Below are 25,033 nucleotides of genomic sequence, written 5' to 3'. Positions count from 1 at the left end.
TCTTCTTCTTCTTCTTTCGGCTGCTCCTGTTAGGGGTCGCCACAGCGGATCATCCGTATGATCCGCATCGTGATTTGGCACATGTTTTACGCCGGATGCCCTTCCTGACGCAACCCTGGTCGCCTCTTACGACACAGGGATATGGTACACCTATTTTAACCGGGGTATACACCGGCCCAGTACACTGGTACTCATTTCACCGACCTCGGAAGGATGACAGGCTGAGTCAACCCCCTGGTGTAATTCAGTGGCCCAACGGGGCTTGAACTCGGGACCTTTTTGGATCCCAAGCCGCTGCCCGAACCACTGCGCCAACACCAGGCTACACATATATATATATATATATATATATATATATATATATATATATATATATATATTGCTGAACCATGTGACCAATGATGTCATCAATTTTGTCGTCTGTGGAGCAATTTATCCTCATGACCCTCAAAAATTTTCATACTGATCAGATGTAGCATTATATGCATGCAATTTTGACATCATAATAAAGTTACCGATGACATAGTTAAAAAAAAAAAACAACAAACACTTATTCCCCATGTGGAGTACTTGCCAGGTGCCAAGTTTCAAATTTTTTCCCATTGAGCAGTTTCAGAGATATGGAGTTCTTAAGTTTTTCCTTTATTTTCAATATGGCTACCACACCACATGACCTGTGACATCATAATTATCATTAAAACATTCTACATGAACAGGAGGTGCGCCTATGGTGAAAATTTTGTCTTCATCCAACAAGCTGTTGCAGAGAAAAACACTAAAGTTCTGTGCAGACAAACGGGCAAACAGACCCAAATGCAATACCCTCTACTCTGGTGAGGGTAACGAGAGAGTTCAGAGAATATTATACTCTGCTCAATCTTGAGAAAGAAGGACATGTTCTCCTAACCCTAACAGTTCTCCTTTGTGAATTCTCATGTGCGTTTTAAGGGTGGATGGCCGATTAAAAGATTTTCCACAAACTGTGCATTTGTGTGGGCGTTCACTATTGTGAATTGTCAGGTGTGATTTCAGGGTGGATGACTGATTAAAAGATTTTCCACAAACTGTGCATTTGTGTGGGCGTTCACCATTGTGAATTGTCAGGTGTGATTTCAGGGTGGATGACTGATTGAAAGATTTTCCACAAACTGTGCATTTGTACGGGCGTTCTCCATTGTGAATTGTCATGTGTCTTTTCAGGTGACATGACCAAATAAAAGATTTTCCACAACTTGTGCATTTGTATGGGCGTTCACCATTGTGAATCGTCAGGTGTGTGTTCAGGGAGGATGACTTATGAAAAGATTTTCCACAACTAGTGCATTTGTACGGGCGTTCATCATTGTGAATTGTCACGTGTGATTTCAGGGTGGACGACTGATTAAAAGATTTTCCACAAACTGTGCATTTGTACTGGCGTTCATCATTGTGAATTGTCACATGTGATTTAAGGTTTGATGACTGATTAAAAGATTTTCCACAACTTGTGCATTTGTACGGGCGTTCATCATTGTGAATTGTCATGTGTGTTTTAAGGTGACATGACCAAATAAAAGGTTTTCCACAAATGGTGCATTTGTATGGGCCTTCTCCATCGTGAATCATCATGTGTTTTTTATGGTCACATAACCACATAAAAGATTTTCCACAACTTGCACATTTGTATTGGCGTTCTCCATTGTGAATCACCATGTGTCTTTTAAGGTGAGATGACCAAATAAAAGATTTTCCACAAACGGTGCATTTGTATGGGTGTTCTCCATTGTGAATTGCCATGTGCCTTTTCAGGGCGGGTGACTGATTAAAAGGTTTTCCACAACTTGTGCATTTGTATGGGCGTTCACCATTGTGAATTATTATGTGTGATTTCAGGGTGGACGAACGATTGAACAATTTTCCACAAGTTTTGCATTTGTATGGATGTTCATCGTTCTTGCCTTTGTGAGTCTTGCGAAAATTATTCTCAGCAAACATTTCATAATTCGTTTTGTCTTGTTTGTAAAAAGTCCTCTTGCTCGTTTCAGTTGGTGGGTCCTGCGGGCGTGTGTCGAAACCGTTTCTACAAGTAGGTGCATTCTCCCTTGGGGACTCAATGGATCCACCTGTAAATACATCACATGACCTGTTTAAATTAAAAAAAAATACAGATTCTGTACAATATTCGTAATATTCTGACAAAAGTAACCAAGCATGTACGACTGTACATACTATAGCGTCAATGGCTCAACTAACATCAAGCTCGTTGCGGTAGGAGGTTAAGAATCCTGCAATGCTCCAAACGGCTTAACTCCTGTGGAGATGTTCCGAATTAATGGTGGAAAATGCGCGTGCAGGTCATGCGAGAAAACACAAGAACCTTAGCTCTTTTAAAACTAACGGGTATATTCCCGAAACCACAAACAACCAGGGGAGGATCGACGCGACAAAAGGAATATGATGGCAGGTTGGGATAGGGAAGAAAGGGGGACACAAAATTGTTAAGTACTTATGGACAACGAGAATGAAAATGAATCGAAAGAAACTTAGTCACCTCACACCAAATTCAGTCACTGACGGGAAAGGGTCAAAACTGGGAGACTCAACTCTGGTGGACAAGCAGGTGGAAGAATGAGCGCAGAGCAGCCACGAGCAGGCGATGAGGAGACTAGCAGGACGACGAACAAACAAAGGGCGACGAAAACAGACAGGATGACCTCAAATACGACGGTCCAGACGGCATCAGCCCACATGTCCTAAAAACCTGCTCCTCTGCGCTTGCTCACCATCTCTATTCTATTCACCCTCTCATTTGCTCAAGGTCATCTGTCATCTGCTTGGAAATCAGCAAACATTACTGCCCTGCATAAAAAAGTACAAAAACAGATCCCTGCAACTACAGACCAATCAGCATCCTCCCAATCATCAGCAAGGTGATTGAATCCATAATCGTTTCAGACATTAAATCCTTCCTCTTCTCCAATGGCCTGATTTCCGATCATCAATTTGGTTTCAGACCAGGTCACACCACTCTGGATATGGTGCTTCTGCTCTCCCAATAATGGATAGAGGTCCTCAATGCCAGACATGAAATCAGAGCCATATCCCAAGAGATATCGCGTGCTTTTCAAATGGTCTGGCACCCTGCCCTGCTCACCAAACTCTCTTCCTATGGTATCTAAGGCCATCTCCACTCATGGCTCACAGACTTCCTCTCCTGTCGCAGTCAACATGTGGCCCTAAATGGAGTTCTTTCATCCCCTCTTCCTGTCCAGGCTGGAGTTCCTCAAGGTAGCATTCTGGGCCCTGTTCTTTTTCTGGTTTTCATCAACGATCTCTCCGACTCTGGAAAATCCTCTTTATCTCTTTGCTGATGACTCCACCCTCTGCCGTACCATCGGTCATCCCTCAGACGGGCATGCAGCAGCTTCTTCGCTCATTGCAGATCTGGGTAAAATCACAAACTGGTCCAACACGTGGAACATGTCTTTCAATCCTGACAAATCTCACACTCTCACTTCGTCTCTCCAAAAGGACCGTTTGGCAACCCCCCCCCCCATCCACTTTCTCAGCAATCCTCTGGTAGAAATCCTTTCTGTCAAGCTTCTGGGTCTCACTATCTGCCATAATCTTTCCTGGGAAAGCCACATTTCCAACCTGGCCTCCAAAGCCTGCCGCCGACTGGGAATCCTCCGTCGTGCAAAGTCCTTCCTTGGCCCATCTGAGCTCCTGGCCACATACAAAGCTTCCGTCTGCAGCCTGATGGAGTACTGTTCTTCCCTCTGGGCTGGTGCTCCTGCCTCCCACCTTTCTCGGCTTCTCGCTGTGGAAACCAAGGCATTTCGGATCATTGGCATCTCCCGCGATGAGGCTGAGTCTTTGGGCCTCTCACTCTCTCACTACAAGCAGGTCAGTGGCCTTTCTGTCTTCTACCATCTCCTCTCTGGTCTCAGCCCCCCCCCGCTGTGTCTGCGATTTGTCCCACCATACTTTTCCACAGGGCGCTCAAGGTCCATTAGTAAATGAAACAAGGCCTGGTTGGACATCGAACCCACTTCCTGGCTCAATGGCTCAGGAATGGGCGAGATTCCTCCCCTAATCTCCTCAGTGGTTCCCAACCCCGGCTCGCTTTATTCATCCTCGCTGCTGCCTTCTACCGCAAAATCCTGCACATCAGCAATTTTGTGCAGCGGTCTTTTTCCTGTATGCGCAAAGGAAATAAATAAATAAATAAATTTTAATTTGCAGCACGATCCCCTACGCTTTCCTGACGCCAATAAACTACTACTATGGAAGTTCTAGGGTTCTAAATGCCACAATCGATTCTAAACCTAAATTAGATTCGATTCGATAAACTAAATTCGATAAACCTAAATTCTAAACCTAGATTCGATGCTAAGCAATTCTAAACCACAATCGACCAGGGGAAAATTGACCAACGAAAGGAATACGATGGCAGGTTGGGATTGGGAAGAAAAAGGGACACAAAATCAAAAAGAAATAATTATGTACAATAAGAATAAAAATAAGACCACTGGACTTGTAGCTTATCTTAGCCCTCTCCTAATGTTGTAACCCAAATTTGGTAGCATTCTGACTGGTGGGTCTGGAGAAGAAGAGTTTTGGAAGGAATTTCGGCGATTTTCCAACAAGTTTAGGAAGTCAGCCATTTTGACAATTCTGGTCATGAGATCCGCACAACTTCTTCACTTTAATTGATATCCCTATCCTCGTCTAATCTTGCAACGCCGATTTGGTTGCATTCTGACTTGTGGGTGTGGAGAAGAAGATTTTGGAAGGACTTTGCGTCACCGCCCTTTTGACACATTTCTGGTCACATGATCAGAATGGCCTCCGCAATTGCATATTAGGATCATGTCCAAATGTTGTAACACAAATTTGGTGGGATTCTGACTAGTGGGTTTGGAGAAGAAGATTTTTGAAGGAATTTATGCGATTTTCCCAAAAAATGACTAAGCCATTTTGACACACTTTTTTTTTTTTTTTTGTATACCTTGGTCGAGGCTCGTATGAGAGCTAACACACAACTCACAGCAAGGAGGCATGAGACAAGAGGGGCGGGAGTGGAAGGGACAAAACAGTGGGGAACAGACACATTAGGTAAACTGTGGAAGGGAGAGGGATGGGGATGGGACGGGGAACATGGCGAAGAGAAGATGGACATTTCAGGGACTTTCAGGAAGGAAAGCAGGAGAAATGAAGGAAGTGGGCTTGGGTGGATTATCGGGGGTAGAAAAGATCGAGGATTTGGATGGGGGAAGATAAGAGGTGGTGGTGAACAGCTGTTTTGAAAGCCTGGAGGGAAGAATGGGAAAGAATAGAGTGAGGAAGTTTATTCCAAAGGCGGGAAAAAAGAGGAATGGAAGAGTGAAGATGAGCAGTGATTCGTGATTTTGGTAGTTTTATCAGAAGGGGGTTGTTGGCGGACCTTGAGCGCCCTGTGGAAATGTGGTGGGGACAAATCGCAGAGAGAGCAGGGGGGCAAGGCTGGAGAGGAGTCGGTAGAAGACAGAAAGACCACCGACCAACCTGCGGTGATTGAGTGAGAGGCCCAAAGACTCAGCTTCATTGCGGGAGATGCCGATGATCTTAAATGCCCTGGTTTCGACAGCGTGAAGCCGAGAAAGGTGGGAGGCAGGAGCACCAGCCCAGAGGGGAGAGCAGTACTCCATCAGGCTACGGACAAAAGCTTTGTAAGTGGTCAGGAGCTCAAGAGGGCCGAGGAAGGACTTAGCACGACGGAGGATTCCCAGTCGGTGACTGGCTTTTGAGGCGAGGTTGGAAATGTGACTTTCCCAGGAAAGGTCATGGCAGATAGTGAGACCTAGAAGCTTGAAAGAAAAGACTTCTTCCAGAGGATTGTTGAGAAAGTGGATGGGGGTTTTGTAAACGGTCCTTTCGAAGAGACATAGTGAGAGTGTGAGATTTGTCTGGATTGAAAGACATGTTCCACGTGTTGGACCAGTTTGTGATTTTATCCAGATCTGCAGTGAGCGAAGAAGCTGCTGCTTGCCGGTCTGAGGGATGACAGATGGTACGGCAGAGGGTGGAGTCGTCGGCAAAGAGAAATAGAGGATTTTCCAGAGAGTCCGAGAGATCATTGATGAAAACCAGAAAAGAACAGGGCCCAGAACGCTACCTTGAGGAACTCCAGCCTGCACAGGAAGAGGGGATGAAAGAACTCCATTTAGGGCCACACGTTGACTGCGACAGGAGAGGAAGTCTGCGAGCCATGAGTGGAGATGGCCTTGAATACCATGGGAAGAGAGTTTGGTGAGTAGGGCAGGGTGCCAGACTGTGTCAAAAGCACGTGATATGTCCAGGGATACGGCTCGGATTTCCTGTCTGGCATTGAGGACCTCCATCCATTGATGGGAGAGCAGAAGCAGCATATCCAGGGTAGAGTGACCTGGTCTGAAACCAAATTGATGATTGGAAATCAAGCCATTGGAGAAGAGGAAGGATTTCATATCTGAGGCGATGATGGATTCCATCACCTTGCTGATGATTGGGAGAAGGCTGATTGGTCTGTAGTTACAGGGATCTGTTTTTGCACCTTTTTTATGCAGGGCAGTGATGTTAGCAGATTTCCAAGCAGATGGCAGATGACCTTGGGCAAATGAGAGGGTGAATAGAACAGAGAGAGGGTGAGCAAGAGCAGAAGAGCAGGCTTTGAGGACACGTGGGCTGATGCCGTCTGGACCGGTTGCAGAATCTGACTCGAGGTTTGAAAGCAAGCTCTCCACCTTGTCAGGAGAAAAGGATACAGAGTCCAGGGACAGTTGGGTGCGACTGGGTAAAGTGGGTAGAGATAGAGATGGGTTTAGGACACAAGATTTAGCTGCAAACACCGAGTTTAGACATTCAGCTTTATCACGTGTGGAATCAGCAGTGCAGCCATTTGAGGTAAGGGAGGGGATGGAGGGGGAACATACACCAGAAACAGATTTGATTAAACGCCACCAGGATTTTGAGGAGGGAGAGAGGTTTGAAAGTTCAGACTTGAGATGAGAAAGATGTTGTTTTCTGGCTCTCCTAAGGGTAGATACACACTTGTTCCGAGCTTTGTGGAAAGAACTGAGATTGCCCTCAGTTTGGTTTGCTTTCCATGAGGCAAAGGCAAGTTGTTTCAGGACAACTGCCTCGCCACAAGCTTCAGTAAACCAAGGGCGGGAGGAAGGGTAAGACAACTGAACACGAGAGGGGATAAATCTGTGCATGAGGGAGAGCAAGTTTCTTTGAAAGAATTCCCAGGATGAGTTGATGTTTGAGAAAGTAGTGATAGGAGACCAGTCTGTAAGTTTGATGGCTGCTCGGAGACCCTGCCAGTCGGCTTGAGTGAAATGCCAGACTCGACGGCGGTGAGGTGGTTCTCTGATAACAGCCAGGGAGATGTCCACTTTGACAAGGACGTGGTCAGAAGAACCAATTGGAGCGAAGGAAGAGCAGCAGATATTGTCAGGGAAATTTGTCAAAATCAGATCCAGAAGAGATGGAGTACCATTGGTTGAGATCCGGGTCGGGAAGTTGACCGATTGAGTCAGTCCCAATGAGTCGCAGAAAGCTTTTGCTGAGGTGCCATGGCAGGTGAGAGAGGTACCCACACCTAGCCAACTGGCGTGATGACAATTGAAGTCACCACATAAGAGGAAGAGAGAGTTTGGATGAGAAGATAGAAGATGGTCCATGTTTTCGGATAGTGAGGTGTAGATGGAGTCATCACTGTTCGGTGGACGGTACAGTACACATATAAACATGAGGTGGGAGTGGAGGGGAAGCCGAAGCCAGAGGTATTCCTGGGGGTGTGGGGGAGTGAGAGCAGTGCATGGAGAGTGAGGAATAGAGTCTTTGATGAAGAGAGCAACACCTCCACCAGGACGAGGCTCAGGTCTGTCATACCGTAAGAGGGAGTAACCAGGAGAGAGATACTTGGGAGTCAGACACGTCTTGGGAGAGGAAAGTTTCTGTTAGGCAGATAATGTCTGGTTTGTCAGTGGCAACCTGTATGGAAAGATCTGAAAGGTTTGAGCGAAGGCCCCGGATATTTGAGGTCCACACTTTTAATGAAGAGGAAGGGGAGGAGGCTTTGGGTGCAGGAGGTGGAGGGGGAGGGGGAGGGTAGGACAAGGGACGAGGGGGGCAGGTAAGGAGGGTTGCTGAAGGAGTGTGGGGTATTGCAGAACAGCGAGGGGAGGGGCCGAATGAGGAGGAGAAAAGGCTCTGTGGTGCTGGGGATGAGGGGGGGACAAGAGACAAGGAAGAAGGCAGTTGAGGATTTGAGGAGGTGGAGTGAAGAGATGGAGGTGAGAGGGCAGTGGAGAGAGGCAGGTTGGTGGATGAGAGGGGGGGCAACTTTGAGAAGGAAGAGTGAGGGGGATGAAAGGTGGGAGAAAGGTGAGGGGGGAATTTTTGAGAGAGGTGAGAGGGAGGCTTGGAGGGAGAAGAGGGATGGTTGCTTTGAGAGTGAGAGTGAGGGGTGAGGGGGTGAGTTGGCACTGAAGTTGGAAAAAGAATGTTTGATGGAAAGCGAGCATCCATGGCAAACTGTGGTTTTTAAAAGTTTTAGGTCAGAGATGCGATTTAACACAATTCTTGATGGATGCAATGAAGGCGAATTCAGAGCATGGAGAGAAGAAGCGCTGTAATAGTTGGATTTTTTAGGCAAGGAATGAAGGAAAGGTCGAAATGAGAGCAGTCTGTTAAAATAGCAGAAGAGTAGTGCATTGTGAAACAGTAAAGAGTACCACATGTGTGAGAGAGGAAGATGAAGCATCATAAGATCGTTTTTGTAGTTAAAAATAATGTATGAGAGAGTTCAACAGATTAGGTCATGGAAGTGTAAAAAAAAAAACAAAAAAAAAACGAGGAAGAAGACGAGGAGGAAGTTAAGAGGAAGAAGAAGAAGCAAATCGGGAGGAGGTGAGCGTGTTGTTGTTGTCGGGTATTTTTTTTTTTTTTTTTTGTTGAGATAAGAAAGAGATTAGTTGGGACAATGGGGGATGTTTGGAAAGTGGGGAGGATCAAAATTGAAGGTAATGGGGAGGATAGAAATTGAAGGTAATGGGGAGAAAAAACAAACAAACAAAAAAAAAAACGATCGAACACCGAGTGGAACCGGTAGGCCTCAAGCCTAGGCCTAGGCCTTAAGCACAGGTAAGAACGTCGACAAAAATACTCACAAAATAGCACGATTTTTGAAACAAAACCGAACTAGCAACACACAGTAACATGTAGGTGAGAAAATTAAACAGTTAAAACGGGACAAATAACAACCGGAAACTTAGCTTTGAGAACGTCAGCAGGGAGCCCCAAAGGAGACCTCTCGCTGCTCTCGAACCGGAACCGGAAGTGAACCGGAACTTCTGGTCAATTGATTTGAATCACTTCGGCAATTTAACATCCCTAGCCTTGTGTTGAAACCCAAAGTTGGTAGTATTCTGACTGGTGGATCAGGAGATTTTGGAAGGAATATGTGGGACCGGCATTTTGAAACACTTCTCATCAGATGATCGGCAAAGCCTCTGCAATTTAACATCAGGACCCTTTCCTAATGTTGTTTCCTAAATTTGGTAACATCCTGTCTCGTGGGTCTGCAGAAGGAGATTTTAAGGAATTTACATGATTTTTCCAAAAAATGACGAAGTCGGCCATTTTGACACACTTCTGGTAATGTGATTGACACAGCCTCTGCAATTTAACATCAGGACCCTGACCTAATGTTGTAACCAAAATTTGGTGCCATTCTGACTGGTGGTTCTGGAAAAGATATTTGAAGAAATTTACTAAGTCAGCCATTTTGACCTACCTAAAGTCATGGAACCAGAACAAGCATTGCAATTCCTGTTAACGGTAACTAGAGGAACGTTGCTGCCAAATTTCAGCCGGATCAGACCGGCGGATTTTGCGGTTTGGCCGGAGAATTCGAAAAAGGAGATGGACCGATGCTGCACCATGACAATACCTTATCTGGAATCTTAATTCCAGATAAGCTTAAAATAAATCTAAAGAAACGAAGGCGCCTCACACTAGATTCAGTCATTGACAGGAAAAGGACAAAACCCAGGGACTCAGCTCTGGTGGACGAGCAGGCATAAGAATGTGTACGGAGCAACCACGAGGAGACTGACAGGACGATGACGGGCAGGATGATGAATGGACACAGGGCAGGCAGGCAGGACAACCTCTTCAAAACTCTACTCAGAATTATTTTCCTTTCAAAATTGTTCTCCTCAGATCAAACCTGCTCTCCTCAGACTTTGACAAACCTGCTCTCCTCAGACTCTCCTGTTCTCCTCACCTCTTGAACTCCAACCGCCCGATTCAGCTACTCTCTCTCTCTCTTCTCCTGGGGCAACGAAAAACTCCACTTCCCTCTTGGCGATCCGAGCTCTGCCCCTTAGGAGGTGACACACGCTCCTCCCCGTGCTCATGAGGCGATTGAAGCTGCGCCCCTGTTTCTCGCTCTCTCTTTTTTCTCCCCGAGTCTCCCCCCCCCCCCCCCGGTAGAGGTTTATATAGAGGTTATATGCACAATTTCCTACACCATATTCCCAAGCACCACATTAGGGGTATGGTGCACATTCAAACATGACAATTTTTAAGCCAACGTTTCCCAAGTTATTACATCGAGATGGGCTAACTACTTGTATACAGATCATGCTACTATATACATTCCTATCTGCTCTATGGTAATATGTACCCCCCCCCCCTCCCATGGTACGTACATGTGTATTTGTTGTATTGTAGAAAAGTAAAAAATTCTTCTTGATGTAAATATACAGCGCTGTGCAAAAGCTTCAGTCTTTCCCATGATATTCATACTTTCAGGTAAATTCATCCAATTACAAATGATTCATAGATGTTTGTTCCTGTAAATTGACAACTTTTGCAAATGTGGGTGAAACAAACTGCTTACATAAACGAGACAGTTTATTGAACACGATACCCCAAGCAGTGTTGGAGTAAATACTTCAATATTAATAAAATAATGGCATTAAAGATCGTTGAAAAAAAGAAATCTGGAACTTTAGCACTATCGACCACATATTGTCGTATGTAACACCTTTATACACCACCTTATTTAACACTCGGAAAGGTACCTGACATTGCCAGGCAAGGGTGGGTCCCTCCTCACCCTCTCTGGACTCCCTCCCAAACATTTCCCCTCAATCCTTCCACCCCAACCCTTCCCATGCTGACTCCCACCCTTCCCTCCAGACTCCCACAACAAGTAAGTTATGAAATGTGAGAACAATGATCGATTAAAACTACAAGTAAGGTGCATTGTTGTAAAAAATGTGATCCTAGAAAGTTTGTCATGATTAACCTTGGGAGCTCAGATGAGTAGTGTCACAAACAAATAAACAAACATCTCATTTGCTTTTATATAGAAGGGTACTCGGTGGAACGCATACCTCCCGCCATGTCATGTCTAATCCACGAGAAACTATCGGGCCCAATAACTTTTTGAAATATCATGCTATATAATCGTTTTGAGCCTTACCTCTCAATGTTGAACAACAATCACTTAAAAATTAAATAATATGTCGTGGTCACACACCCAACCTGTCCACTAAGGTTCATCCAAATCCGTCCACAACTTTTTGAGATATCTTGCTATGTATCATTTTTGGCCTGATCTCTCAATGGTGAAGAATAACTTAAAAAATTCTCGTAGCGGATCCGGATCCAGATCCAGATCTTCACCAAAACCTAATCAGTTCGTCCTTGTCACACAATCAACCTTCCCACAAAATTTCATCCAGATCTGTCTACAACTTTTTGAGATATCCTGCACACAAACAGACAGACAAACAAGAAGACATCGTGCAGAGCACGACGCTTGAAAAATCTATAAAACAAATTTGACCTAAAAAATAATTGGTAGTTGAATTCAATGACCAAATATGCAACTCCTCTTGAAATTTCAAGTGAATCGGATGAAAATTGACAATTTTAGAAATCCGGCCTATGTTTACCTTTTGTTCCATGTTGACTTCCAAAATAATTGGCTCGTTGAATTCAGTAACCTGAAATATATATCCTCTTCGAATTTCAAGTCAATTGGATGAAAATTGAGGATTTTAGAAACATCACCTTATTTTTGACCTTGGGAGCATGTTGACCTTTTGACCTCAAAAACAATAAGCTTTTCTTTTGACAAACTCTGCCATATGGTGAAGTTTCATGACTATCCGTTTAAAATTGTGAACTGGAGGCAACAGACAAACAGACAAAAAGACAGAAAAAATACCAAAATCGACTGACCAATATACTTGAAAAATCTGATTTTGCAGGTAACAAACAAACCATCCATCCATTGGGACTACACACTGTGTGGAGCATTGGTGCTGCCTAAGCAGTCTCTTGGGTTGTTTTTTGGTCTCTTGGGTCGCCACTCCGATATAGGATACCAGCAAGCTGGAACTCATTTTGCCGACCTCAGAAGGATGACAGGCAGAGTCAACCCCACCTGGCATTAATTCAACAGAAAGTAGGGTTTGAACTCAGGATTCCAGGATCCCAAGCCCACCACCCTAAATATTAAGCCAACACAAGGCATATCACCCCACGTGTGGTGACAAATAACACTTAAACTATCAGTTTCCCTATTTAATTTACATTCAGATGTCTCCTACATGTCCACGGACCATGTAACTATATGAGGCCCGGCGAGGAGTGATGTAAGTGACCGTTTTTAATGATATGATGATGATAGGCTCAGATGATAGGGGAAGGGTTAAAATAGTGATATGTGGCGCTTACATCACTCCTCCTCGCGGCCCCTCATATACAATCCTAACTTTCCTCTGAAATTCCTCAATTTACTCCCACAACCATAACATTGTATATGTACACCATTACACAATATGTATAGTTAAACATAAAAATAATTCCTCGAACCACAAACATAAAACAGTTCAAAAACATATCTTTCACGAGCCATGTTGTAACCGAGCTGCACGGCTTGTTCCACGATTCATGCTACAAAGAGACTTCACCACATCTACAGTTCCAGCATCACGAGCTGCTGAAGATGTTTCCCTCGCACCCCCCCCCCCACCCTCCCTCGAGTTCCACAATTAAAATGTTTCACCATATCTGACACCTGATGAATAAACCGTTATATGTACACTTGCATATTTAATAAAAATGCTTCACCAAATCTATTACAAGCTGCTGAAGATGTCACCACCACCTCTCAAGCAAGCTACCCAATTTACCCAAAGGGTTCATGGATAAAAATCTCGACAACGTTGCAAAACACGGGCCCAATGGAGCAAGGAACTGAAGCAAAGTTAACTTACAAAATTTATACTTATTTCTATTTTTATTGTTGTTGTTATCCTTTCACATAAAATGGTTAGGCTCATGGATATTTGCAAAAAAAAAAACTTTAAAAAATCTTTTTATTTGAAGAAAACCAAGAAAGGAATGTTAATTTATTTATTTATAATTTCAATGTTTAAACAAAGACAGAAAGACAGAAAGGGGTGAAAACTTAACATCCCTCGCCTTTGGTGGTGGAGGTAACAAGGTACATGATTGTTGGCTAAGATATTTCACTGAATGATGAAAGGGACAATGGATGTTTGAGAAGTTGATCTACCATTGTGGTTATTTCTGAAAGCAATGAAATGAAAACGTAGGGGGTTTTTTTTTCTTTCTTCACAACAGAGTACATCATCAAAATGTCTGAAACAACATGTATAGGCATTGACAGAAACCTTCATGGAGATGTTTCTTGAAGAAAGAAGCTTCAGAGTCATTTGGTTCTGGTCGATCCAGGTGGACATCAAAGTCGTGCTCGGTTTTCACTTCCACTTTCACAAATAAATCTGGAAAAGGTAACTTTTATTAAATGTGGGCAGTATTGTGTCACGTACCATACTATTAAAATAGGGAAATAAATATTGCATTAAAATCACTGAGTTGGGGTTTTCCTTAGAAAAAATAAAACATTTCCATGGGAACATTGTCATATCAAAGCATTACGATATCAAAGCATTACGTTCAGAACAAACTGCCTCGATGCCACGAGATGCAGTTTTTCTTACCCAACCACAACTTCAGAGGGAATTTCACCACCAAAAATCACAACCAACAAGAGAAGGCAAGAAAAATGTAGAGAACCCAAAAAAAAGAGTTTTTTCCCCCCCTCAACCTGCATTGATTGTCAAATTAACCACAATTGTGATCCAACATGTGACTAGGTTTTTTTTGTCTCAAAAGTCAACCCCCATGGAAAACAAAATGAGAAAGAGTGGCACAAAAACAGATTGACAAATGCAGAGAATAGAATGAATAAACCAAAGCTTAGACATGTGACCATTTGATAAGTGGAATGGAAAGGATCAAAAGTCAGCAAGTGGAGAAAAGCTCAGGAATGGGTTTGGAAAAATCATCTGTTGATGAGAAATTGTATTGAAGGACTGAACCTGCAAGATACCCGGGAAGTATGTATACACGCCCTTGGGCTACCTCGTCTCAGTTCAAATCTGAACCCACTATTAACTGCCATCCTGGTTTTTCACATGCAGTGAATTCATCTGTGCATCCTTTGTCATCCCTTGGATGAATGTAAACCGTGTCACATCTGACAACAGTGGTCATGCTTCACTTTTTTTTGGTTCACTGGCAAACTGAGACAAATATTTTGGTGGCCCGCATATGATTTGATGATTAATGAGTTCACAACCAGAGAGTTGGTGTCAAAGCGACCCAATGCTCGCCTGTTTATACATTTATCGTTTTTAAAAGACTAGTCTAACAATTAATATTTTTTTATAAAGCATTGCAGTGAAGTCTGATCCAAATAATTTTAAAGAAATATATGTATTTATATATTGTAATCAGTAACAAGAGCGCAAGTGAGCACAATATACACCCGAACAAGAAGGTATATACAGAATTGTGCTACTACATGAAAAGCAGCATCCTGGTTGCCATGGCAACCACTTTAAATGATGAATGTATGTCGCAACACACCATCGCCACAGTCTGTACCTATGTACCACATGTGAAACGTGAAAGTAGAAAACTTTGGGAGTTAGAGTGCGGACAGGAACGGATGAAAAACAGCATCCTGGTTGCCATGGCAACCACTAGATGACGAACGTATGTCATGACACACCGTCTCCACAGTCTGTACCTATGTACCAAATATGAAACGTGAAAGTTGAAAACTTTGGGAGTTAGAGTGCGGACAGGAACGGACAGACAGACAGACAGACGGACGACCGGTATCACATAATACGCCCCGATATATATATATATATATATATATATATATATATATATATATATATATATATATATATATATATATATATATATATATATATATATATATATATATATATATATATATTGGGCGTATAAAAAAATAGTGTGGTTGATAAAAACATAAGAAAGGAAAAAATAACTTGCACCAAAAACTTTAACATTTTCACGCTGACGCTCACGCCGGGGGTATCACTATAGCTCTCTGTTCTTCAAACAGGCGAGCTAAAAATCAATATGCATGTTTAATTACTATTTCTCGTGACACAAAGATCAAATTCCAGTGCTTTTAAAACCAACAACCTCATAATTCGTAATCACGGAACACTAAAGTCTGCAATTTAATAATCTACCCACTAACTCACAGCAAAATAATTTGGACGGCAGTTTCTTGCTATCGCATGAGCGTTTTTGAATGGATGCTTCAGTTTTTGCACTGTTTGTTCATTTATTCATTTTCGTTGTCATTTTTCCTGCTTCCGATGTTCCAGGTTCTGCCTCTTCAGTTTTCTTCTTTGCCATTGCATGCTGGTGATTTTCAATTTCCTGGTGCTTTTGTACATTGCACTTCTTAAAGTTGGTGCACTCGGGGTAAAACACATTTTGCTTGCTTTCTGACTCCGATCCTCCCACATCCTCCCTCCACACCTTGCAGAACATCACGTCCCAATCTTTGTCATATCAAAACCACAGGAATTCTCGTTCTCTCCCATTCCGGTCAACACTTCCTCATCCATTTCTCAGTTCATATTCTTATTTGACCTGCTTCCCTTTTCTGCTCGTTTCTTTTTCAGGTTCGATACATTTTGTAAATAACGCCACATGATGGAAACCTCAGTCCACGTCTTCTCTGAGATGTACTCTCAGCACCATGTGATCAAATGGGTCCTTCCAGTCTCTCGTAAAATTAGACAGCTAAGAAGAAGTCATGCACGATACAATGATTTCTGACACTATATCCATGGGGTCACATAACTGGTACACAGGTGCACTTGCACGATGAAATAAACAACACAAAACACAAAATTAAATTTGTACTTCAAAAATGCTAAGACAGTTCAAAAGTGTACCACTACCACAACAGAGGCTTGTGATGAAAGGTTTTCTCACCTCGTGTGGGTAAGTAATGATCTCCATGATGATTATGCAAACGGATATACTCGGATTTCAAAATTTAAGTGTACAAAATCAAGTTTATAAATTATGACATCATAACATAAGATTTAACAAAAAAGATCTAAGGAGAACAAATGAGCAAAGAGGAAGAAGAGGTGGTTTTCTCAGCTGGTTTTTTTTGTTCATCCAAAACCATTTCTGCAGATACTCATTGGAGAATCAAATTTAAAAAACATTGTGCAAATCCCTGCTCATAATCACTGTACATTGCACAATTGCACCACATGTATGCTCTTGGACTAGGTAGATCTAGCATGTGGCCAACAATGTGATGCATGCATATTGTAAGCTCCAGTCCTTGCTTCTATATCAAGGTTCCATTCTGTATTGTTGCATCAAGTCAGAGCACGGCTGAAGAGCGGGAAATACACCACACCTCTGGTCATTATGCATTGCGTATCTTGAAGATTTTGACACAAGTGGCAACACGGGACACCTCGGCCGGAGTTTTTAATAGCCCGACGAAGGTTTTGGTGGACATTGGCACTAGGACCACCACTTATTTCGAACCCTGGCTCGCATTAGTTAATGGACATTTATGATCCCATGGTGTCTTTCATAAAGAGTAGGCGAATTTATCCCAGAACCACAAAGATCCTCTTTTTTTAAATCCTAATCTAATCAGCATCAGCAACAAACCCCAAATTTCAACAGTGCTGCAAAGAGCCAAGTCTTGCACATGAAATGAAGATTGAAGTTCCTGAGTTCCTCAACAGCACAGCGTTCTATCTATGCTGCAGCTGACGGTTCGTCAATAAGTAATGAAAACAGTCCAGCAGGTGAGGTGAGGTTGTAGCATTGGACTTTTCATACTTGTGTTCCCTCAAAATGGCTGCAGCTGTTAGAAGAACTCAGGTTGAGCTGAAAACAGTAAAGGACTTATCTTGTGTAGCTTATCTTGGTTGCTTTATTCAGCTTTCTTTGACAAGAAGGGCCGAGTGTTGAATAACTATCTCTTCCTAGTCGCAACTGGGAATCATTGATGAGGTGAGAGCCAATTGGTTGTTTCCTCCAATGACGGGAAAGATATTGTGATGTCCACGGGACTTGAACAGTCCCGCCAACGTAGAATGAGCCGAAACGATGGAGGCGATTTATTTGTTTATAACCCAAACATGGCGGTTCTAATCGCTCTACCGCAAACGGGACGAGGAAGGTGGCACGAGTCACTTTTCACTGAGTTGATGATGTTTATTTGTTTTTCTAATTATTACCAGAAATAACAAGACTCGGCAAGAAGAGGGATCCGGGGCGATTCGACGGGGTGGTGTGGGATCGGGCGTGGGGAAAAAACACAGACAATTCCAATGAATATACAGTTCTCAATCCCTCTAAGGTGCCAAGCGCACGCACACACACACACACACACACACACACACACACACACACACACACACACACACACACACACACACACACACACACACACACACACACACACACACACACACACACACACAACGTAGCTATTTCTGGTGGTCAGGCTGGACCGTGGTGTGGACGCAACTGTCCCTGGATCGGCGCCGGACGAGCTGGCCTTGCTCTCGTCAGGGGGGCAGGAGAAACCGCGGTGCTGTCGACCTCCTGGTCTTGGCCCAAGTCCGCTCACAGCCGCCAGGGAACCAGCTCCGGCGCCAAGCCGCGAGCAGGAGAGGGAGGCAGGGCCGCCCGCCGCCCGACCCTGCACTCCGAGTCAGCAGAACCCCAGAGTCAACCGAGGTGAGGCACGAGGCTCGGCAAGGCTTCCAGACACGATCAAGAGCACGATCGACTCAGCACAGCAGCCAGGACGCTCTCTGCCGCCACAGCTTCCACACCAAAAAAACCACGATCTTTTTGTTGTAATCTTCTTCCTCTTCCTTTTCGACCCCGAACAGAACCTTTTTATCCTTCGTCCTCGTCACTCCCAATCGAGCCGTTTATTGGCCCACCGCCATCGCCTTCCGCCAATCGTGATCACGGGGCGGAGCCATCCGCTGCACTGTCCTGTGACGTCACGGCCAGTCTTCAGAGAATACCAAAAGGGGTTTACGCAGACACACTTACCCTATCCCGTGTCCCTATCTAATTACATGACATTTATCATTTCCCCCTTGAAGAAATGAACATTTACTAGACAACTTATCACCACTGAATTACTACTTATTACATCGAGATCCTGGTAAACTCGAACAGCATGGCATACCTAATTAAACATCCTAATTACCCTTTGAATGCATACCCCCCCCCTCAAACGTAACTGCCCCCTCCTCTGGTACCGCAGCTCCTGCAAGGTATATCACAGGCGCTACCGTACCAGCCTTAACACTTACTGACACACCTAATTAACCTAACAAAATAAAGTAGGAGGGGCAATGGGCAGCGAGTCGCAGCTAACTTACCTATCCTGCTTAATGTACTACCCCCTTATGGCCTTATCCTCGCCTAAACAATCATTCGTTTTTTTAATTTTTTTATTTTTTATTTTATCACATGAGAGCACTGAGCGAAGTTGCACTCCATCCTCCGGATCATCGCTCTTGCCCAGCACTCTTCCAGTGATCTGGGGAGGGGAAACAAAAGGTTCCACAAAAACACAACACTTATACTTTACATTCCTACTCTAAGCCTTAACGACACTATTCACAGGATATTTACACTTGACCGCCTCCCCCAGTGGATGCTAATAGACCCAGCGTTACCTGGGGAGCCAATTTTCAAATTTGCTTGCCCCAAAATTATGCGGACATCATGCCCTTGCTGCACCTGTCAAGTTGTGCGGGATCGGGTGGGACTCACACATCTTCACAACACTCACACCATGGTCATCATCACATTTCTAGGTCATGGTCCTCATTTTAATCATGCAGGCTGAATCCCGTCATGGCCGTGGGGTGGGTTACCACAAGATGATGGGGGCATCTCAGGTGCAACCATGCCCACAGGTAAGCTTTAGTCCAACCCGGACGCTTCTCCGCCCCGCTCCCTTTGATTCCCTCCCCCCTGGTAGCCATCAGCTCTAATCCCGTACAACACTCTGGAAGGGGTCTCACTGGCTCCTCTGGCCTTCCTGGGTCGCCAAGGTCCTACCCGCCTTGGTCGCCCAACCAGACCCTCTCCCAGTTGCCTCCAGACACTGTCACCATTAGCCACCAGGTGGTGATTCTCCTTGAAGGGGGTCGCAATTCACGCTCACCGTGAGCCTCAGCAATCCCTGTGGACAAGCACATCATCCCCACCCACAAAACCCACATGACTCCCTCACCCCATCGGCCTTACATGTGACACCTGCATTTCTAACACTTCACCGACCATGACCTTCCCTGTTACCACACCATGCCCAATAAAAAAACAATGTGTGCACCATACATTTCACTTCTTCACTTAAAACAACTCACACAGCACTTCTCACCCGATCCACGCACCAGCCATTGGACAGCCACTCGTGCCCGCTTTGTTACCAATTACCCACTATCCCGATTGTCACTCTAAAACCCAGCAGAAGTTACAAACCCATGCCAATTTTCCCACAATTCATTTTTTTCCACCAAAGGAGGGCACTTCGCCACAATCTCCGCAGCCGAGCATGGCCGTATATGCTCAGCCCAATCTAGTCTCCCCGACCCCCGACAGTGATTTCCGGACCCGACCTATGAAAGGGCATCTCGGATAGACCTGGCGGTTCAGCAGGAGGATTCACCCTCTCCGAGTCTAAAAGTCTATTGGAGGGTCCCTCTATCGCCGGGTACCGGCAATATCGTTGCATGTGTCCTCTTCGCCCGCACCGGAAACAACTCCCCATAAAAGGCCCCCGTGGGTATCGGTGTAATGTCTCTTCCGGTTCCGGACCCCCTCGGCCATAATCGAATTGCTCTATTGGCTGGGCTGGACCACGCCGCTTTGGCGCACCAACTACCGAATTACCCCTTATCAAACTTGACAGTTTCTGGCAAATTTCCTGAAACATTTGGGTAATGCCAATTTCTCCCAGCCCACCTCCCTGATCCTGGATCTCCGCCTGTCGGATTGTCACCGATGGCCTCTCGGGCACCCGACCCGGCCGACTCCACGAGGCCAGCCTGGCCGCGCACTCGGCCGCTCGGTGCACGGTGGGTGGATCCTGTAGCTCCACTCGCGCTCGGACCTCAGGGTCAGGAAGAGGAGCTAAAAATTTCTCTAGTGCCAGTCTGTCCCACGCCTCCACTGTAAGGTCCCGATACACGATCCTGACTGATTGGTAAATGTCCTGTGCCAGCTCCTGCACTGTCTCACCCGGCTTTAATCTGCGGTGCTGGAGCTGAGCCGGCACCAGATCACAGTTTGCCGCGAACCCAAACCGACGGCTCAACGCCTCGCAAATGTGGGAGCTGGTCAACATCCCCTCCGTGATCACGTTTAACACGTCTGCGGCTGGTCCCCGCAACGTTGCCACCAAATTCCCTGTACGTTCCCGCTCATTCCACCCGTTTAGTCGGGAAATGCACTCAAATTGCGTCAGAAAAGCTTCAACGCTCCCTGACCCGTCAAAATTTACCAGGGGGATCACTTTTACGGTGGCCCGCTTCTCAGTTTCTCCCTTGTCCGAATCGAGCCCAGGGATCAAACACCCTTGTGGCTGCGTATCCAATTCCGGAGCCCACTGTGGCCAAAGATGTTTTGTGGTGAGGGTCTCATGGGTCAATTTTGCCTCCTGTTCCAAACGTTGAATGGACCGATTCACCTCTTCCCGCAGGATCTTCTGGGCCCGCACAACCTCCTCCAAGGCTCCGTCACGAGTTTGTAGCTGCTCCTCAACCAACCCGGACACTCTACTTACAAAAGACGGCTCTACCAGGCCTTTATCCAAGACTTCATCTTGGCTCGTAATTTTATCTTGTTCGTCCAAACGAGCCTCCAATCCTTTTACCTCCTCCGCCAAATTCATCCCTTGCTTCCTCAGCTCTCCCCACTCTTCAACCTGTAGCTGCATACGAGCATCCACACAGGCACGATGACGTTCCAGGCTTTCATCCACTTTATCAACCCGAATGTTCGTTGCATCAATTTTATCTACCAATTTTTTCCGTATATTTTCCCCCTCCAATGTAATTTCTACCTTTGTTTCCTCCAATCTATCCTCGAATTTACTTTGTATTTCTCCCAATTTAATATCCACACACTCCTGCATCTCAGTTTTCATTTTCTCCATCTTTTCCCCAAATTCATCCCTCATTAAATCAATCCGTGCACCCAACTGTACCCCCATTACCCCCAATTGATCTGTCATTTCTGCCCCCTGTGCCGTCATTTTTGCCATTTGTGCCCCCTGTGCCGTCATTTTTGCCCCCTGTGCTGTAATTGCACTCATTAAACGTTCCAACATTGTCCAGATCGTCATCGTGCCGGTTCCGTTACGGGCGATGAAGCATGGTCCACGCTCGGAATGGGGGAGGTTCCAACCCTGCCCCCGTCTCTCCCCTCTTCCCCCGACTCGCTGCCAGACACGTGGACTTCCTCCTCAAACATCTGCACATCCGCCATGGTGCAGAAGTCCCGTTTGCCGCCAATTAATTTAAATTTGAAAAATCCCGCCAAAATTTTCCCGCGCTCGCGCGCTTTTCTGTAGTGATTTTATATTTCAATTCGTGGTGAGATTTTAATCCTGGTATATAATTTAGAGGGGTTCGAACATCCCACTTCTGACACCAATGTGACGTCCACGGGACTTGAACAGTCCCGCCAACGTAGAATGAGCCGAAACGATGGAGGCGATTTATTTGTTTATAACCCAAACATGGCGGTTCTAATCGCTCTACCGCAAACGGGACGAGGAAGGTGGCACGAGTCACTTTTCACTGAGTTGATGATGTTTATTTGTTTTTCTAATTATTACCAGAAATAACAAGACTCGGCAAGAAGAGGGATCCGGGGCGATTCGACGGGATGGTGTGGGATCGGGCGTGGGGAAAAAACACAGACAATTCCAATGAATATACAGTTCTCAATCCCTCTAAGGCGCCAAGCACACGCGCGCGCGCACACACACACACACACACACACACACACACACACACACACACACACACACACACACACACACACACACACACACACACACACACACACACACACAACGTAGCTATTTCTGGTGGTCAGGCTGGACCGTGGTGTGGACGCAACTGTCCCTGGATCGGCGCCGGACGAGCTGGCCTTGCTCTTGTCAGGGGGGCAGGAGAAACCGCGGTGCTGTCCACCTCCTGGTCTTGGCCCAAGTCCGCTCACAGCCGCCAGGGAACCAGCTCCGGCGCCAAGCCGCGAGCAGGAGAGGGAGGCAGGGCCGCCCGCCGCCCGACCCCGCACTCCGAGTCAGCAGAACCCCAGAGCCAACCGAGGTGAGGCACGAGGCTCGGCAAGGCTTCCAGACACGATCAAGAGCACGATCGACTCAGCACAGCAGCCAGGACGCTCTCTGCCGCCACAGCTTCCACACCAAAAAACCACAATCTTTTTGTTGTAATCTTCTTCCTCTTCCTTTTCGACCCCGAACAGAACCTTTTTATCCTTCGTCCTCGTCACTCCCAATCGAGCCGTTTATTGGCCCACCGCCATCGCCTTCCGCCAATCGTGATCACGGGGCGGAGCCATCCGCTGCACTGTCTTGTGACGTCACGGCCAGTCTTCAGAGAATACCAAAAGGGGTTTACGCAGACACACTTACCCTATCCCGTGTCCCTATCTAATTACGTGACATTTATCATTTCCCCCTTGAAGAAATGAACATTTACTGGACAACTTATCACCACTGAATTACTACTTATTACATTGAGATCCTGGTAAACTCGAACAGCATGGCATACCTAATTAAACATCCTAATTACCCTTTGAATGCATACCCCCCCCCCCCTCAAACGTAACAATATGTTATTTGAGCTTTTATACAAGGGAATTGTAACAGACTCGGACTGCCGAACAACAGCATGAGAGCACTGGAGACGAGTCATCTCCCAAGACACCGAGCGGAGGCGAATGTGCATGCCTGAATAATCCACCATCATGCTATGGTTTTACTAATTCCACCATCTGGCCGTTTCAGTGTGTGCAGTTTGCCGAACGAGGGGAATTTTCTTACGCTAGAAGATGCAATCACGGCAAAAAAATACACACCAACTAATTTAAAAGTTCAGATTCAGACCGGGTCACTTGAACCTGAACATGCTGCTTCTGCTCTCCCAACTCAGGATGGAGGTCCTCAATGTCACAGAAGAGATCACAGTCATCTCTCGAGACACATCTCAAGCTTTATATCCAACCTGGCACACCACCTTGCCATTCAAACTCTCTGCCCGTGGCATCCAAGGCCACCTCCACACAGGGCTTACTGACTTCCTCTATTCTCGAAGCAAACACATACCTCCTGACGGAATCCTTTCATCTCCTCTCCCTGTTAAGGTGGAGCACCCCAAGGCAGTGTTGGGTCCAGTCCTATTCTTCACCAACATTCTCTCTGACCCTCTGGAAAAAAATCCTCATTATCTGATGACTGATGTCTCCACCCTCCACCGTGGCATCCTTCAGAGAGAAAAGTAGCAGCCTCTTTCTTCTCTTCAGACATTGATAGAATCACAAGCTGCTAAAATGTCCTTCAATTCTGGCAAATCTCACACTTCTACTCTCTCTCTCTCTGTCTGCAAGGACCATCTGGCAACTCCTCCCACCTCCATTCTTAACAATCCTCATGAAGAAGTTCAGCAACTGAACCTTTTGGGTCTCACTATCAGTTGTGATCTTTCTTGGAGAAACTACATTTGAGTTGGCCTCAAGAGCCATTGGCCTTCAAATCCAGAGTGGGCATCCTCATTTGTGCAAAGTAATTTCTGATTCCACCTGAACCGTATCCAACAACAAGGCCTTCATCGGCAACATGGTGAAATACTGCTCTCCCCACTGGGCAAGCACCCCTTCCTCACATCTTGCTCAGCTTGACATTGAAGAAACCAAGGCCTTCAAGATTATTGGAATCTCCCTCAATGAAGTTGATTCAATAGACCGATCACTTTCACATCACAGAAAGGTTTCTCTTTCTTCTCCTGCCTCCTGTCTGGTCTTTTGCCCTCTACTCTTTCCATGCTTCCGCATCCTGAGGTTTCCCCCTGAGGGGGGACACAGTCCACCAGCAACCTCCTTCTGATGAAACTCCCAAAAACCCAGAATCACTTGTCACCTCCATAGTTTCATTCCTCTTTTTTTATCCTACCTGTGGATAAAACTTCCATCTTCTTTTCAATCCCATTCTTCCCTCCAGGTCTTCAAAATAGCTGTTCACCACCATCTGAGATCATCCCCCAACAAACCATGATCTTTTCCACCCCCAAATGCATCCATTCCAAAGCAATCCCTTTTTCCAGGTCATTGTGATTTTTTCCCTTTCTTCCTCACCTCTTTACATTTGTTAGTTGGTTGTTTTGTTACTTTTCTGTTTCCTCCGCACTTTCCACTTCCTCTTCTTCTGGTGTTTCATTCAACTTGTGTGCAACACTTTCACATTTCCAACCTGGCCTCCAAAGCCAGTCGCAGACTGGGAATCCTCCATCGTGCAAAGTCCTTCCTCAGCCCAACTGAG

General features: G+C 45.4%; 1 protein-coding gene across 2 annotated transcripts in view; it reads right to left on the bottom strand.

Moving 5' to 3' along the window:
• Positions 1 to 621: 621 nt before the first annotated feature.
• The window catches only part of LOC147009403 (uncharacterized), a 37,501-nt gene continuing 13,089 nt past the window's right edge, over positions 622 to 25,033 (bottom strand). For both annotated transcript variants that reach the window (XM_085861950.1, XM_085861952.1), the window contains exons 3-4: positions 13,725 to 13,835; positions 622 to 2,102 (exon numbers count right to left, since the gene is read on the bottom strand). In XM_085861950.1, the coding sequence (XP_085718076.1) occupies positions 874 to 2,102; positions 13,725 to 13,835 (1,340 nt within the window). In that variant the 3' untranslated portion in view covers positions 622 to 873. The remainder of the gene's footprint in view (positions 2,103 to 13,724; positions 13,836 to 25,033) is intronic.

This window comes from Eptatretus burgeri, chromosome 17 (assembly GCF_056783735.1).
Source record: "Eptatretus burgeri isolate ZD-2024b chromosome 17, Ebu_testis_v1, whole genome shotgun sequence".
Taxonomy (NCBI): domain Eukaryota; kingdom Metazoa; phylum Chordata; class Myxini; order Myxiniformes; family Myxinidae; genus Eptatretus; species Eptatretus burgeri.
This window is presented reverse-complemented; position numbering and strand designations above follow the sequence as displayed.